A 16,790-nucleotide genomic window follows, 5' to 3' on the forward strand; every position below is an offset into this window, starting at 1 on the left:
AAACTACTGATACGAAGGCGACAATACCGCACCGCAACTAAACACCATCACCGTCACCACCAGCTGCAGCACTATGTGACGATGTTTTGCCTCCGAACTTTGTTATCTGCTGCTGCTGCTGCTGCTGCTGAGGAGCTCGAGGAAAGCGCATTCAACAAGGACTGCGCTATGCTATAGTCCCCATCGCCGGTCTTTGTCGCCGTCAAATGAACTAACGCTGGCATGGCGGCGGTGTGCGGTACCGGGAAAAGTCTCAGCACCGATTGGACGCGGATTGTGCAAGTTCCTCTCCCCCGGGGAGGGGGTGGCCACCTCGCTATGGAGCGAAATGGAACACCGAAAAGCCCGAACGCGTCATATCTTGGGTTGCGTTCGGTTGGCTACCCAATGCATACACACACACACACACACAAAACGCAAAGAAAGTGTCTTTTTGTGGTGGCCACTTGCACCGCACCTTGCACCGGCTGCATAACGTGGACAATACGCCATACGACACAGTGCGCTCTCTGCTGGCATATCGTCTGCAAAACGACGGAGAGCAACGCGCATTATTGTCCCCAAACTGATGGTGGCTGATGGTCGTCGGTGTTGCATTTTGGTTCTGCTGCTGACGTGAAACTAATCGCTTCGCAATCCTGGCGAAAGCGAACATCCATTGTCGTCGCTCCAAAGCATCCGTCATGAATATACGATACGAATTTGGGAGGGGAGAGGGATTTGAATTTGTTTATTTCCACACAAAGAATACTTCGCCCACTTGCCAGCCCAGTAGTCACTACTCATAGTCTAGCATGATCTGACAGCGTGGCAGCATCGTCCGCAGCTGCTCGAGGTCTTTGTGGTGGATCGGATGAAAGCCCGAGTCCCGGTGGAACAGTGAGCACCGGTCGAAGCACAGGAGCCGCAGGCGACCCAACTTCACGCAGAACTCATCCAACAGTACCGTCTCCAAATGACAGCCGACGAAGATGAGCTTCTGCAACCGATTGGCGGGATTGAGATGCTTCAGTACATCCACCGGCAGCGCCACGCCGGCCAGCTCGAGGGCGAGCAGATTCGGGAACCGTTCCAACCATCCAAATATGACGTCCGCTTGGATGGAGCGTGCCGTAAAGTGGAGACACAACCGTGCGACGCCCGTAATGTTCTGCGTTATGAAGTCCATCGTGCGCGGTGCATCCGTCCCGGTGGAGTGGATAAAGAAGCGCTTCAGGTTGTCCACTCGAAAGTAGTGACACGATTCATCCGTCACTCCGATCAACGACAGATTCTCGAGCGCGGGCAACTCTATCGGTGGTTCGGTGGGCTTGACGTACGGGTAGTAATCACTGATCAGGAGCAGCTTAAGACTTCGTAACGAGGACAGTGGTACCAGCGCTTTCGGGTTGTTAATGTTCATCTCGGCGATCACCAGATCGACTAGGTTGATCGCGTACTCACAGATCGCTGCCAGCATCGACTCTTTAAGGCCCATCCCGAGTGGGATATACTTGGCACGCGTGTCGATGATCTGCAACCGGCGGCCTCGCAGCGAACGTTCCGACACACACGACTCGATCCGGAAGTCGGCCATATTGAAGTACAACGAATCGGCGGTATGGGCCAGCAGACGGATCATCAGCTTCACGATCTTTAACCGGGCCTCGGTCAACGGGCTGCCCAGGTTTGCCCGCAGCACCACACTGTAGTAGTCGCGCTCGCTGGCCTCTAGTAGTAGCGCCATTTGCCGCAGTGCCGGCAGCGCCTGGTCGAGATTCAGCAGCAACCGGAACCGATGGATGTAGACCTCGGAGAAGATGATCTCATGCCAGTGCTGGCAGACGAGCGACGCATTTCTGATGTCCCGCAGCGGTAGATAGTCGAATATTTCGCACATCAGCTGCGAACCAAAGAGGCAAAACAAACAAACGCCAGCACCAGCCAGCTGTCAGGTCCGAGCGAACGAGATCGAGAAACGTCACCACCACCATCCAAGCGCTTCTTTGCTTACCTCGAAGGGTAGATCGTTGAAATGAAGCCATCGGTCGCACATCGTTTTGCTTGTTCGACACAAACCGTTCATCAGCAGCAGCAGCAACAGCAGCAACAGTAACAGCGACGATAGATGCTGAGTTGATGGTTGATAGTGTGCTCCGCAACACCGCAGCTATCTTAATTGGTAACAATTGATTATACTAACTCTTCGCAGCACAATTACGCACGGTGTATACTACTACCACCACTACTACGATAGTATACTACTATGCTCTGGGATGTCAATGTCAAGATCGTTTGACAAGATCCTCCCCCCATAGCACGAGGCTTCACGTAATTCCGTGCGCCGTGCGAGTGCATTTTGTTTGCAAATAATAATGACCACCACCACCAGTGGTAGTGGTGATGATGCCAGCGGCATGGTTGGTGTTTATTTTAGACTTTCGCTCTCGGGAGATCAGTTCGCGGGCGGAGGTTGATCGGCAGTTGATGCAGGCGGGAGATGGAGGCTGTGTAAACAACTTTCGAGATGACGCGCGTGCGCTGCTTGGGGTGTGCGTTGGTTGTTCGACCATAAAATGGTTGTTTAGAGAGATTTTGTCAAATCGGGCTATATAGTAGAAGAACATTTTTAGACATTATTTTTCCAACGAAGGAAAAGGGCAGGTCAACGTTCGTGCTGAGTAAATATGAGAAGTATGAAGGCTAGGAATTATGAGATCATGCACATGAAAAGGGATCACCCCTGCCTTTGAATGTATTTTCATATTGACAGCTGATGGTAATACATTTTAAGAGCCTTGCAGATTCACTCACCTTCTGAAATGTTAACGTTGCTCTAGATCTCACTGTTCTATTGGTTTTTGCTTACTATTGATTAGGAATTATAGACCGATTTTTGGAGCTATACTCTCGCAAGTCGCGTCACAAGCGTCATTCGTCATTTTCTGTGAATTAATGATCGTAATAGTTTATTTTCTTCAAAGAAATGTCTTTAAAATTCCTCTCAATACTGACCTGTTGAAGAGTCTATAAAATTCAAAATCTATCATCAAGCAATAAGAGACCTTCCATGTAAAATAGGAGATAATCATCTGACAAAAGGACTCTCCGGGCCGATTGCTTTAGAATTCCATATCCTCTCCCAAAACCCACCAGAGATCCTGTTTTGCACCTAACCAGAGGGTCCGGAAAGCACTTAACTGAAAGAGAGAGAAAGAAAAAAACTCACTCGAAACGCCCATCGTCGACCATCCAGCAGGACCTTTCCCGGATTTATGATCTCCAAGGCGAGAACGATTTACATTGATTTCCTTGGGCAGTTCCACCAGAGAGAACAAAAAAAAAACAGGGACACTGCACGGGACCGATGGGACGCAGGACCATTACGATTCATTTCCGTCGTCCGAGTGTCTTCCTCGCATGAATTCACCGGAAACTCCCTGCTGAAGGCATCCCTCCTTGTCCAAGCGAGTTTTGGTCCTTCTCAAACTATCCTCGAACGTTCACGGCCTTCACGGTCTGTTCCGTTTTGCGTTGTGATTTGGGCAGTACGCCAGAGCCGGACCAGGGCCAGGGCCATATCGTTTCGCCTTGATGCTTCTCAATTTGTGAACACATTTGTCCAGAACACAGCACACCGCACAGAGCGCTAATGTGTATTTATTGTGTCCACTCGAGCCGTTCGTTTCTCCTTTTCCCCCCTTCGATACGATGATTTTAATTTGCGGCATCCAAAAAGGGCGCCATTTCTCTGTTCCAGGCCGGGGCACCACGATGCAGCGGTATTGTTATGTTCTCACAGATTACGTATTCGAAACGATTTTCTCTTCAATCCAATCCATTCCAATAGCGAACACCGATGATGTTGGCAACCTGGCACAATGTTTATTTTATTGAATTTCAATAATCGGCGCCATCGCAACCGGGTAATTATTACACCGGAAACCGGGTGGGGGGGGGGGGGAGTCCAGCGTCCGGTGTGGTGGAAAACGTTGAATGGAATGGAATTGGATCGAACGAAAAAAAAACTGGTGATTCTTTTCCGCCATATTTTTTCCAATTATTTGTTCGATTCTCGGTATTCCCGAGCTGCGAGCATTGTCGTGGCAGGGAATATGCAAAATCGTCGTCGAAATCGCCCAAAAATTTGCTCGCCATAATTGGCGGCCGGCCCTTTTGTTGTGATTTAACCGATCGAAAAATGCAAAAACCCTGCGCTGAGCTACGGACCACCATGATGCAACGACGGTGCAGGAGCAGCTGCAGCAGCAGCAGTGCCAGTTGCCAGTTGGGGAAATCGTATTATTGACGTTTACCCTTCCGACGGCTCATAGATCCTCAAAAGAAAGCGATCCCCGCAATGCCGGCGGCCAACATATTGTGCAACACTTCGATTTGAAGCCGTAACGACTTAACCCACAATTTAACGAACGATTTGGAAGACGATCTTCAATTGGCGGCCCCGCCAATTTGGACGCTTTGGCGCGTCGCGAAAAATCAACCACTCCACTCGCCGGCCCCGCCGGTAAGCCCAGGAAATGAATGTGAAGATTGAAAAGAAGGAGCAAAATTCGGAAAAAAAAGCAACAACTAATCGAAACGAACCGCACTAGCGCGTCACCGCAACACAGCAACGCAGTAGCAGCAACGTAGCAGGCCGCGATGAACGAAACGAGTCGGAAAAGCAAACAAACGGATCCGAGAAAAAAAAATCCATCGACGGAATGGGGAGGGAAGGAAAATTATGATTTCACACTTGACCGAGTCTCCCTCGGCACGGCTCACTGAAGCGCGCGCACACACGCACACGGGAGGTTGGGCAGCTGATTTTGGAGTTTGTTTTTCGATCATCCTCCTCCATCGCCGCCGCCGCCACCAAACCCCTCTTCGTGCTCGTCGTTTCTCGACATTTTCGTCATTTTTCACAACGGCGGTGATGGTGTTATTGTTATGCCATCGGTATGATCACAGCACAGCCCGGCAGCGCAAATGGAAAAACCTCGGATCCTCGGTCCGGACAAGGATGTATCAGCGAGCGAATCCACAGAAAAGGGCGTCGGCAGATGCGAGGAGGAGCGGCGTTCGTTCGATCATTCGATTAATCCATTTACGTCATCCCCCCTGACAGGGGCGTCGTCACCGCAGCGTTTGGGGGGAAGATATTAAGTAATGGATGCTGCTTCCCTTCTCGTGTATTTACAATCCCTCGGTCCCGCGGGTCCCCGGGTACTGCCGTTACGTGTGACGCGGATCCATTTGAGCGAAGGTTTATTAGGGTTAAAAGCGCTACTCATGAGCTCGATCGACTCCGAGGGGGAAGCCAGCCAGCGATGCGTTAGCCATCGATCAATCGGATGCGACCCATATGTGCCTTGCTTCCAAAATACCGAAAGGAAATTGGCTCGATCGGATCGGGAAAACTCCGACTCCGAAAGCACACAGACAGACAAACGGTGCACCCAGCCTCGGGGTACCGCTAGCTGGCTTGGATCGATAGCGGCGTGTTTTTAGGGCGCGAAGCCAGATTCGGCCAAGAAGGCGGCCCATTAACATGGTGGCCGGCTTCTCTCCCGGGGGGGCGGAGATCGATCGTAATCGCGGCGTTTTTTGGGGGGAGGAACAGGGTGCAGAACCAATCGCATCGGCGCTGATGAGTCGAGCATTAGCAGCTAGGATTCTCTTCGTCTAAGCCGCGTGACCCTCCAGGAGGCTCCAGTAAATTAATTCCAACTGTTTCGGTTAGTTGAAAGGTTGGGACGAAGACCATGTTTGACAAGATTCTGAAATCCCAGACCGGGGAGAGGGTGGTAAGTGTTTAATCAAGCGATTAATGCACGGCTGTCGCTCTAAACTCCCTCCGGCCCTCCGCGATCGGTGTCAGCGGCCGCCGTTTTCGAATTATAAATATAACCTCCTAACCGTCGTCCCGCCCGGGGAATTGGTTGATTTTCCTTTCGTTCTCCTTCATCATCGTACTTTTATTTATCGTCTTCCCATTCTGTCATCATCACAACCAGAAACCCCTTTTCCTTCCTATTTTTCCTTTTTTTTTGTTTTTGTTGGTTGTTGCCTTCACCACACGTCAACCGTAAAATGTGTTCCAGAAAAGCGTTCCCGTACACGGTTCTGTTGACAGGCGGACGACGACGACGACGACGACGACGGTGGCGATGGTCGGACACTTGACAATTTTCCTCCCAGCAACCCACAAGCCGTAACACAAACACACAGAAAGAGCTACAGGGACAAGCGCATCGCATCGCAGTAGTGTTGAGCGATCCGTTGGGAAATGAAGGCCACGAAATGAAAGGGAATCGACCACGACGCAAGGACGGATGAGAACACGCGAGGAGAAGACATTGGAATGGAAAGGAATGGGAGTTTTGTTTTGCATACTCCCCCGGGTGTCATTCTTCTCTCCGGGTCGCGGTTTGCACTTGGCACCAAGTGGTCCGGTCCCGGCCCGGCCCGGACTGGACGAACATTAATTGTTCGGTTCCGCTCCCGGGACCGCTTGTCATCTTCGTGTCCCTCTGTCTCGTGGCGCTGAAGCTGAAGTGGACGGTCGCTTAAGTGCTTATGTTATTTCCTCCTCCATCAAAAACAAACGCTGGACACACTTTGCGTTAATTTGCTATCTCGCAAAGCAGAAGCAGCAGCAGCGCCAGAAGCAGCAGCAAAACGATGGAGCAACCTCGGTGCAATCGTAAATCATGCGTCCAGGTGGGGAGGACTGGCTACACTGGGGAGCAACGAGAGAAGTTATGAGTGGATCGTCCCGGTCCGTTTTAATAACCTCCTGCTGATGGATGCGTGACCCTGCGGGTTGCCTGTTCGCATGTTCTCCTTTAATTGAACACGCGTCACTGTGTGTGTGTGTGTGTGTGTGTGTGTGTGTGCGTGTGGTTTATGACACGTTCAACCCGTGGAGTGCTCTTCCCCGTCGAGTGGTCGATTTTAATCGAATACTTTGGCCGCGGTCGCGACCGTGGTTCAATTCGTTTTTGTGTTGACATTCGATGTTCGCGTTCGCTTAATTTACGATTGCTTCGATTGCTGATGTTGCCAACCGTAGGGACCGTAATGGGCCCAAAAAACTCGCGTCACAGTGCGATTATTTAATGGTCGTCGACTCGAGAGTTGTTGATTCGTGTCAACAAGTGTTGCGGGCTAATGGTGTTTACACTGGAATCAACGGCAATCTAGGCGCTATAGCTAAAGGGGAGTGAGGGATTTAAGAAATGAAGGCATCAGAATGGATCGATTAACACCTCTCGTGATGGTTTCTGCGTACATTTGATACTTTAATGGCTACAAATGAACTGTCACTGGATACTGGAGATAGATCACTAGGAAGCGTCGTCCTGTCTCCTGTCTGAGATCGCTGGTTCAAGACTCACACGCGACAGGTGGACTGTGTGTGCGAAATGCGTTAAAAGTGCAAATGAACTTGGCTACATCAATTCATAACGTCCGTACATCATCACATCTCAGTTGGCTGCGAGAGTGAAAATATCCTTCAACCCAAGACCCTAAGTACAGGGCGAGTAGTAGTAGAGTGTAGAGTACAAAGAAAAGGGCCTCCTTGGATTTGTTGAACGAGGAGATGTCTAGAGATCACTTCTCGCGCCTCCTTATAGTCCGCTCCAAAAACACATTCCATTATTCAACGGTCTGGTACGCGTGTTGTCTATATAACTCTTACACAACTAACTGCACGAGCGCATCATCATCACAAGTCACTGACCATCATCATCATCGCATCGCGCACACGGTTTTAGGGCTCCATTGTATTTTGCATCAAACAACACTCTTTGTTTCAGCCCTCTCCACCCCCCCATACATCCCCATCCGCTTCTCTCTCGCTGGCTATATAAGTGTGTTGTAGCTGGCCAACTTTACACTCCCTCCAATCAGTGGTAATGATCTCTCCGCCGCGTAAATGAGGATCATCTTCATCTGAGAGGCACGATGCGGACGCGGACGGAAAGCACCACATTTTGACACCCGCATTTCACCTCATTAAACGTGTAGCCGACCGCACGTACGTACATCTCCCTCCACCTCTCGCTAAGGCCACGGTATCCGGGACCAACCGCACCAACTGCGGCAGCCGGCAATACAATCCCGAATTCAAATTAACGCACCCCGAACCCGAGCTTGCCCCGAAATTCTCACGCGATTCTTTTCAAACTCTCGCCTCTCGTCCGTTAGGCCGCTTACTGACCTACCTCCTCCGCCTCGGTGACCTACCAGTAGGAATGATTGGGCGAGGGTGAGAAGCGGTAGCAAACAAATTCCGTGCCAGAAAGGAAAACCTTTTCTTCTCCCGGCCGACTTCACTTTTCATCTGGTGTGTCGCTGCTGCTCGAGTTCATCGGTCGGTCGGTCATTGGGCGATTTGGTACACCACACCAGGGGGTTTCGATGTGCGTCTGATCGTCGTTCGTTGTTTGTCTTCGTAAAAGTTTTGTCAGCTGTCTGCGGCTCTCTGCGGTGGTGTGCGGTACGCAGCGCAGGTCCTCCTCCGTTACGTCGGTTACGCGGTTTTGGGCCGCGATTGTCCAAATATTTTTCTTTCTCTTCAAAATCCTCGCGACCCACCTCGCGAGCGTCTTCTCCGTTGATGCACTCCCGGGAGCTCCCTTTGAGAGAGCATCTTATGGCCCGCAATGAGAAAAAAGGGCGGCTTCAGCTGCGTCCGTGCCTCAAACGGTATGATTTCGTGGATTTTCGGGAGTGGATTGTCGGAACTCAACCGTCAAGCGGGAAAGGGAAAATGGGAAGCGGTGCTATTATTAGAGCGTGGTGGTAAGCATGCTAATACCACCGAGCGGGAACCTCCCGTCACGTCTGCCCTTCACGGTCTGCAGCCGAAGCACCCCGTTAGGTTCTCCGGAACTCCACGCCGGGAGGGCTTCAAGGCTACTCGGCAGACCACAACATGTGGTTTCAGACAGGGGTTTATCGGTGTTTAATCTCATCTTTAATCGTGCGCATTCGCAGGCGAGCACTGGTCGAAAGTGTTTTTGCCTCTCTCTATCTCTCATTCGATACAGCTAATGGAGGGACTGGCGGCTGGCTGGAGATGTTTTGCTTTCTTCCGCCAGGGCATAAGATCCGCCCCACAAGATGATACAACAGACAATGGAGTACGTTTTCAGTTTCATAGACGCGTGTTTTGGTGTCTCATTTGGAGTGCGCCCATCCCATCGTGGCTTCTACATGCTGCGTGGCTAATATTTTGCTAACCCTCCCCCCCTCCAATGGATGATGCTCCTAATTTCCCGCCACATACCACCTCCTGGACTCGATTTGATTACTCACAACTGACCGAAAGACGCCAAAGCTCACCGCATTGGATTTTTGGGGGGAAGCCATTACGAAACCCAATTAGGTCATGAATGAGGGTACCCTTGTTTTTTGTGTGCTCCACTCCAAGAGGCCGGAAGGTCCACTGCTGGAACGCTTCCCATGGAGTGGCCTTCCTTCTCCCGGAGCGCCACGCTAACGCCTTTGGTCCGCCGATTACGGTTGCTTCCGCACGCACGCACTTGTTTGCGGCCGCTTGGCGGTTGATGGCGGAATTTTGATTGATTACTCGCGGGACCACACGGGAAATCGAACACCCGAGCGCCCTGGGGGCCTGGAGATGGTTCCAGCTGGAAGCGACGATTAAAAATGTTGATCGATTTCGAGGCCGCTTCGATTGATGATGGGAAGGGAAAAAAAAAACTCAAACTCAAACTCTGGATTCTGGATGCGACGTTAGCAACGAGGAAAGGGTGTGTGTGTGTGTGTGTGTGTGTGTGTGTGTAAACGAACTAATAGATTCCCATTAATTGTTGCCACCTGTTGTTGCGCCCCAAAAAAGGTCGGTCAGCAGTCGGCTCTCCTCATCATCCACCAACAAGCGGTTCCCCCGGGGCGACTCCCGGTTCAGCGGTTCAGATGAAAGGCAGCGAGCGAGCGAACCAGGCTGGTGTGGCCTCGGGAAACTATCATCACCAATACCGGACCGTGAGTGATGGGCGAGCATTCGCGCGTTTCCGAAGGTCAATCAATCGTTGGCGTTGCGTTGTTCCTCCGGAATCGGCATCGTGATGAACGAAAGCGTAAACGGAGTCAGAAGGAGCCGCGGCAGCAGCAGCAGCAGCAGCAGCACTCATCAATCGCATCAATCGCAAATTATGTTTGCCCTTACGTACGCACACGCACCCACGGATCGCATCCGTCTTTGCAAATCTTTTTTGATCGATTTCCTGATTGGAGGAGATATAAATCGTACGCCCGTCGATGGATAGCAATGGTTCATTTCACTATTGCTGAGAGGAGTGATGGAAAGTGTTGGATCAAGAAAAAAGGATTTTCAACATCGAAAACGAACGTTAAAGCATGTTTATGCCTTTGGAACGAAATGAAAATATTTTAAAATGCCTTGGGTGTGATGCTATGGAGCCAGATTTGTGGAATGCATGCTTTGATGTTTCACGGGAATTACTAAAAATGAGATTGTGGTAGGATCTTGACCATTTGTCAATCCATTTTTGAGGATGTTTTGAGAAGAAACTATCGTATTCAATTTAATTAAGATTTTTTTTCCAAATACTGTCGAACGCTGTTTCATAGTTTTGTATGAAAGGTTGCAATTTATGCATCTTAGTCCATCTTATTTTCACGTTTGATTGTCTGAGATACAAGAATTCGTTTATTTATTAGATGAAGAGATTTTCAAGGTATCCTCGTAAAGTATTTACACAATTTTCATTTTGGTTTTTCATGTTTGGTGTCATTTTGATGCGGAAAAGTGATGGTGCAATTTATCTTAAACTTTGCTTAGAAAAGGTGATTCATTAATTATACAAACAGTTGGTAAATGTTATATTAACTCAACGAAGGCACTTTGCTCAAATTTTGCGCAATGAAGCACAAATTAAATGTTCAAAACATCTAAAATAACGATCCATTATTTTTTTTTTGCTCGTTAGTTACCAGCATTGAAAATCACTCCACTTTTGTCCCTTTTGATTCAAATAATCCAAAAGTATTACATAATATGCTTGAAAAAAACAAGGTGGAAAAAAAAAACATCGTCATAATACTACAATCCCACTCTCAATATTGATTTCGGTCCTCTGGACTATATAAAAGAATTTCGTGAATTGTTGTTTCGTCAACAATTTAAAAAATATCTCTTTCCATCAAAGCAGAGCGAGTCTTATGTCTGTCGCAAAATACAGTTTCATTTAGTCATTAAATTATGGAAATGATTTTATACTCGCAAGGAAAGTATTTTATTTTGTGTTATTAGAGGCACTTGGCATGAATTTTCTCACTTTAAGCATGCAATTCAAAAGAGTTTCTTTCCCCAAAGTATTTGACAGCTTGAAAATCAAATCAAGATTGTTTATCTAGATACATCTACCTTGAAACACACATACACACACATTAAAACTGACTAAACTGTCGTCCTTCTGGAGCAACAGCGCAATATCCAAAATTCTAGATATGACAAATCACCCGCATACAATTCACCCTCGAACACTTGGCCCCCTATTTCCAAACAATTTATGCTTTGACAGCAGCTTCCAGACTCAGCTTCACCCCTCCTCTCCAAAACATCGACATTCGTCTACTCTCGCCAGCTAATTTCCGTCAGACAAACCCATTCCGTGCTGTGCCAAAATGAACGAACCAAGTGTCTACCAGCAGAAGCCACCTCCACTCTGCTGGACGACTAATCTAATTTGCCCCAACCAGCGAGCCAGCCAGCAGATCAACAGGCAGCTTGGAATCACACCTGAGCAGCGCGCACACTGGTAACCTATAGCCGGCGGGCATACGGCCACCCAACCACCCACCCTCTCACCCACCCACCCTCCCGGAGCTCATCAGTTGGCATCTCGCCAGCGCCAGCTCGGCCCACTCGCCAACAAATTCCCTTTCAAAACCACCCACCAGCAAGACCGAGAGCGCGGTGCGAGACTTCGACTTCGGTCTTGCTAGCACGACGGATAGGTAGCCCAATTCTCGTGGTCGCCACTAACTAGAAACGCTGGAAGAGGAAAACCGGGATGGGGTTGACGGGGATTCGTGGATTGTTCCATCGCGCACCGTTCGCGCATCATTATTGCTGACAAAAAGGCAGCTCGGGAAAAGCGGGAAAGCTCACCGCACCGCACCTACCCACCCACCCACTTTGAAATCCATAAATATTCATAATTGTCCATCGAGAGTTTTCCTTTCATTTTCCCCCAACCAGAGCAAGGGCACGGGGCGAGGTCGTGCGACAAGAGAACAATGGGAGGGAAAGAAAGATACTTTCCAGCGCCGTGGAGTTTCGTCTAGAGTGTTTCCCTCCCCCCCTCCCACCAGTTTCGCCTTCTATCTACCGCACGGTTGCAGATATGTTGCAGCCCCGCTAGTCCGGGAATATTTTGCGCGGGAACGACGTCGTCCCGCTGTGCAGCTTTTGTGGCGAGAATTCCGCATCCGGCACAGTGCATTCGCGCACTAATGAACAGCTACGGGGCAAACACTGGTGGTGGTGGCGGCGGCACACATCACCTGTGTATGAGGCGTGTGTGTCATGTGTACGGACCATAAGTCATGTTACCATTTTCATGCTCGATGAGCTGGAAAATGGGGACCACGGTGAGAGAAGGGAGGAAGGGGAACAGCGAGATGCCCACTAATGGGGTTTTAGACCTTTTGAGCTCGTCGCTACGCAACGGGACCGCTCGCGATGCGAATGCATTGCATTGCGTTGCATTGCGACCAGACTTTGACTACACGAAAGTCTGTGTATGTGCGTGTCTGTGACGCCTGGGACATTCCAAGATAAGGTAGGGAAAAAGGGAGAGTGGGGTACATTACTGAGGGACCATTTCGGGGAGAAAACGGGCTGCCACTGACTCCCCTGCCATCGCGGGGTTGAATCCGATTGATCATTGTTTGCTAATGTGAAGCAACTTCACTTTCATGTGCTAATAAGCCTCCTTCGGTGACGACGAACGCGTGAGTTTTCCACTCGTTGTGTGTCTGTCTGCTTCGTCCATTCGCAAAACATCATTTGCATTCCATTTCGTGCCCAGTAAAGTAGCGAACATGAGATGGGTGCTGGAGACACTGAGCTGAGCTGAACAGCAGCAAAGCTACAGATAGATAACGACGACCTGATGAGTTGTTTGGAATCAGGCGGAGGCGAGCAGCGAGTTTTTATGACTTCCATTTACGACGACGATGTAGAATCTGTGCCGTTCCGTCGGAGGTTCTGGAGGTCTGAATGGAACTGATGCTGGTCGCACTCCGCTCGTGCGCTCGCTGCCATCTAATCTGATTAATGAAGCTCGCGTTCGAACGATGAGTTAAGATGTCGTGACGATTGCTTTACAGTTAGTTGGTTAGTTGATACTGATGGGCTTGGAGTGCTGATGCTGATGAGCTTAGAAAGCGACCGACAGCCACAGCAACCCATCCTCTCTCATCAACCGAACCCGCAGAATTCCGATAGTTGCCGTTGGGGGAGGGGTATCCAGTTCCAGTCGTCACTCGGTCCAATAGGGGCCCAAGATGGGCACCTGGACGTCTCGAACTGATCTGATTAATTTTCTCGGATGATAAATTGGAAAGCCTGTACCGTCGTCTACCGTCGAGCCATTCTCGTCATCATCATCGTCGTCGGCGTAGTCGGCGTGGCCATTGTTGCTCTGTAGGCTGGCAACTGTTTTATCGTTAGACGCGCCCCACGTTCTCACGATTGTTTGACTTCGAAAGTGACCGCACCCTGATGATGGTCGGCTCTTTGCGGTGCTGCTTGGCGTGGTGTGGCGCGGATTATGCTGCCAATTGATTGTCAGTCTTTGCGAATCCTCGGTCTCGATGAGATTGGATCCATTTTCGAGACCGGTTGGCCGAAGCTGATATCGAGCACAAGATTTGACCGACGTCAACGTCAACGAAAGACGACTTCCGAACACGGTTTAGCACTCGACCGGCACGTGTGTGTGTGTGTCGCAGGTGATTAGAATATCTTCGTTCGCCTTCGATCCATTCGATCGATCGCTCGATCGATGTTCTCGGCTTTTATTGCTCTACATTCCACACCTTCCTTCCATCCATAGTGTGTCCATCCACTTAATTAATATTAATGTTATTCCTCAAAACCCCTCAACGGGCCCCTTACCCGTGCCCGTGAGAAAGCGAAGCGGTTCCTCCAGAAGTGTCGGCAATTGAGATGTATATCGATTTGTTCTCTGAGCGGACCTCTCTGAACCATCTTCGAGTCCATTTTCGCCTTGCCCCGGGAGTGAGAAGCATTTCGACGGAACAAGGAGCGAAGAATGTAAATTCGGGGAAAAAAAACAAAACGGGAAACATGATCGAAACCAATTGCCACCAGATTGACTTCAGCAAACCGATTCAGTCGTTCGGCCATTTCGATTGAGCAGTTAAGCGAGCGAGCGAGCGAGCGAGCGTTCGGTGAGCTAACAAACAACCCTCTGCTCTAGTGGCGATTAAATTTACATATGAAAATGGTATGCTGCTCCTCCACCTGCCTACCACCAGCTGGTGGCTTGGGGGTAATCCATTTGTTAGTCTCCCGTTCCATACTGTGAACCGGTTCACCTACTTCACAGTGAAGCGGCTACTACGGTCCGTGCACGATGGCGATAGGGAAGGTTTCGTTTTCGATTTCCTTCGACCGTAGTTCGCCGGAAGTTTCGTTATCGCTGGCCGCGAATGATACCTACAGTTACATTCCTCATTCGTGTTGTTTACATGCTGGAGTACCGGTAGACAGAGTGTACAAAGTAAGTGAATCTAGTAGTCCGACGGGAGACTCATTAATAGACAGCGCGTACAGAGTGAGATCGTGCCCGTGATCGTGAAACCGAACCTAACGTCTAACGCTGCTGAGCCAATAAATCTCTCCAGATGTGAAAGTTCGTTTTTTTTGGGGGGGGAGCGAGGGAATTGGCCACCAAACAGGATTAACTACTTTCCAGGGAACCCCGGGGGTACCTGGGTAACTCGACCACAGGTGCCTCCCGTAGGCTACTTCGATGGTTTTGCATTCGCTTAGTTTACCATTTCGTTTGCTTCTCATTTTTCTTCCTTTTTGACAGCATGCAAACTCTACTCAAAGAGCAACCTGCGCACCAAATCCGATGGCGTTCAGTTTTTGCGGCTGAAGGAGGACTTTCCGGTCGGTGGCGAAATCGTCTCGCTGTACGCGTACCCCCGCAACTCGATCCTAATACCACGCACGGAAAACTCGAGCGATTACGAGTATTTTCGGCTGAAGGAAATCAACAGTACGGTGGTGAGCGTGATTCTGAACCGCAGCCTGGACCAGCTCGTCGATTCGGATGATCCGCAGAGCATCCTGAAGTTCAGCGTGTTCTGTAGTGGCACCAGCGGCACCGGCAGTACGATGAAGCAGGACAACGTAAGTTCCGTCAGTGATTACGTTTTTTGGGAGATTGGATCCCCCCGAGTCCCCGAGGAGACGACGGAATGAAGGCTAATTGTGTTTTCCTCTTTTTCTTTCCTTTTGAACGCACCCGCCAAACGCACCGGACTGGAACCGGTTGTGTCAAACATCATCATCATCATGCTCATCGCCGCCACTACCACCACCACCCGCAGCAGTCATCATTTTTTACAATTACTGTTTACATTGAAGATATTAACGATAATGATCCCGAATTTATCAATCTACCGTACGTGGTAACGCTGGACGAATCAACGCCAATTGAGACGGTGGTGTTTAATAGAATTAAGGCAATTGATCGTGATAAGCCGAACACGCCGAACTCCGATCTCGAGTACGCGCTGGCGGCGAAGCATATGAAGAGCGGCGACTTCCCGTTCCGGCTCGAGGGTTCCCAGCAACCGACGCTCATCCTCCAGCGTCCACTCGATTACGATGCCGGCTGGCGCTCGATGAGCGTCCAGATCGTGGCCAGCGATCGGGGCAATCCACCGCGAACCGCCAACACCACCATCCGGGTGAACCTGCGCGATGTGGACGATCTGCCGCCGGTCTTTACCCGATCGGGCTACCGGACACGCATCAAGGAAACGTTCCCGCTAACGGTAAGCCCCCGGGTCGGGTGCGCGCGAAGGCACAATTCACTAATTCTAGCTTCTGGCGTTCCTCCTGCAACACTCCACAGGGCAAACCGATCCACGTACCGCTGTACATCGAACCACCGATCATGGCGTTCGATCAGGATTCGCTCAACGAGACGCTAGTGTACGGCATTGTGGCCGGTAACGAGCGGCAGCTGTTCTGGATCGCACCCGAAACCGGTGTCCTCTTTCTGCAGAAGGAGATCGACCTCGAGAGCGAAAGTTTGCCGGATAACACCTTCACGCTGCAGATCGAGGCGCGCCAGATAAGCGACCCGATGAAGAGTGCTTTCGCCCGGTAAGTGGCCGTGCTACTCGTTAACAGTAGGAGGTGCGGAGGCGTGAGAAAACGTGTCACAACAGAATTGTTGTGCGCCATTGTGCTGACGATTGGCGGGAGGGTCGCAAATGAAAGGGAGTTTCTAATTTCAATTTTCTCCTCATTTTCTCAACCCCCTCCCCTTCCGTTAGTGTGGAGGTCGAGGTGATAGACCTGAACGATAATGTGCCCGAGTTCGAGGTCGATCTTTACAACATTTCCATCATCGAGAACCTGCCCAAGGGTTTCAGCATCCTGCAGGTGAACGCCATCGATCGCGATCAGGTAAGTACCATTACATTGCCGGCTTATAGAGGGTCACATCGTCACTTTACTCCCTCAATCCCTCTGCTGC

At 50.2% G+C, this 16,790-nt stretch overlaps 2 protein-coding genes across 2 annotated transcripts in view; one reads left to right on the plus strand and one right to left on the minus strand.

Annotated features, from left to right (window-relative positions):
* The window catches only part of LOC125949203 (cadherin-89D), a 32,805-nt gene that overhangs the window by 9,527 nt on the left and 6,488 nt on the right, over positions 1–16,790 (plus strand). Inside the window, exons 2-5 of the mRNA XM_049675979.1 lie at positions 15,108–15,430; positions 15,631–16,080; positions 16,161–16,414; positions 16,588–16,720. Coding sequence (XP_049531936.1) covers positions 15,108–15,430; positions 15,631–16,080; positions 16,161–16,414; positions 16,588–16,720 — 1,160 coding nt within the window. The remainder of the gene's footprint in view (positions 1–15,107; positions 15,431–15,630; positions 16,081–16,160; positions 16,415–16,587; positions 16,721–16,790) is intronic.
* Positions 779–2,154, minus strand: LOC125949206 (uncharacterized). Its single transcript, XM_049675988.1, has 2 exons — positions 1,994–2,154; positions 779–1,882 (listed from the first exon to the last, which is right to left on the minus strand). Exons 1-2 carry the CDS (start codon positions 2,063–2,065, stop codon positions 779–781), a joined length of 1,176 nt encoding a protein of 391 aa, XP_049531945.1. The 5' UTR covers positions 2,066–2,154.

The sequence above is a fragment of the Anopheles darlingi genome, chromosome 2 (assembly GCF_943734745.1).
Source record: "Anopheles darlingi chromosome 2, idAnoDarlMG_H_01, whole genome shotgun sequence".
Taxonomy (NCBI): domain Eukaryota; kingdom Metazoa; phylum Arthropoda; class Insecta; order Diptera; family Culicidae; genus Anopheles; species Anopheles darlingi.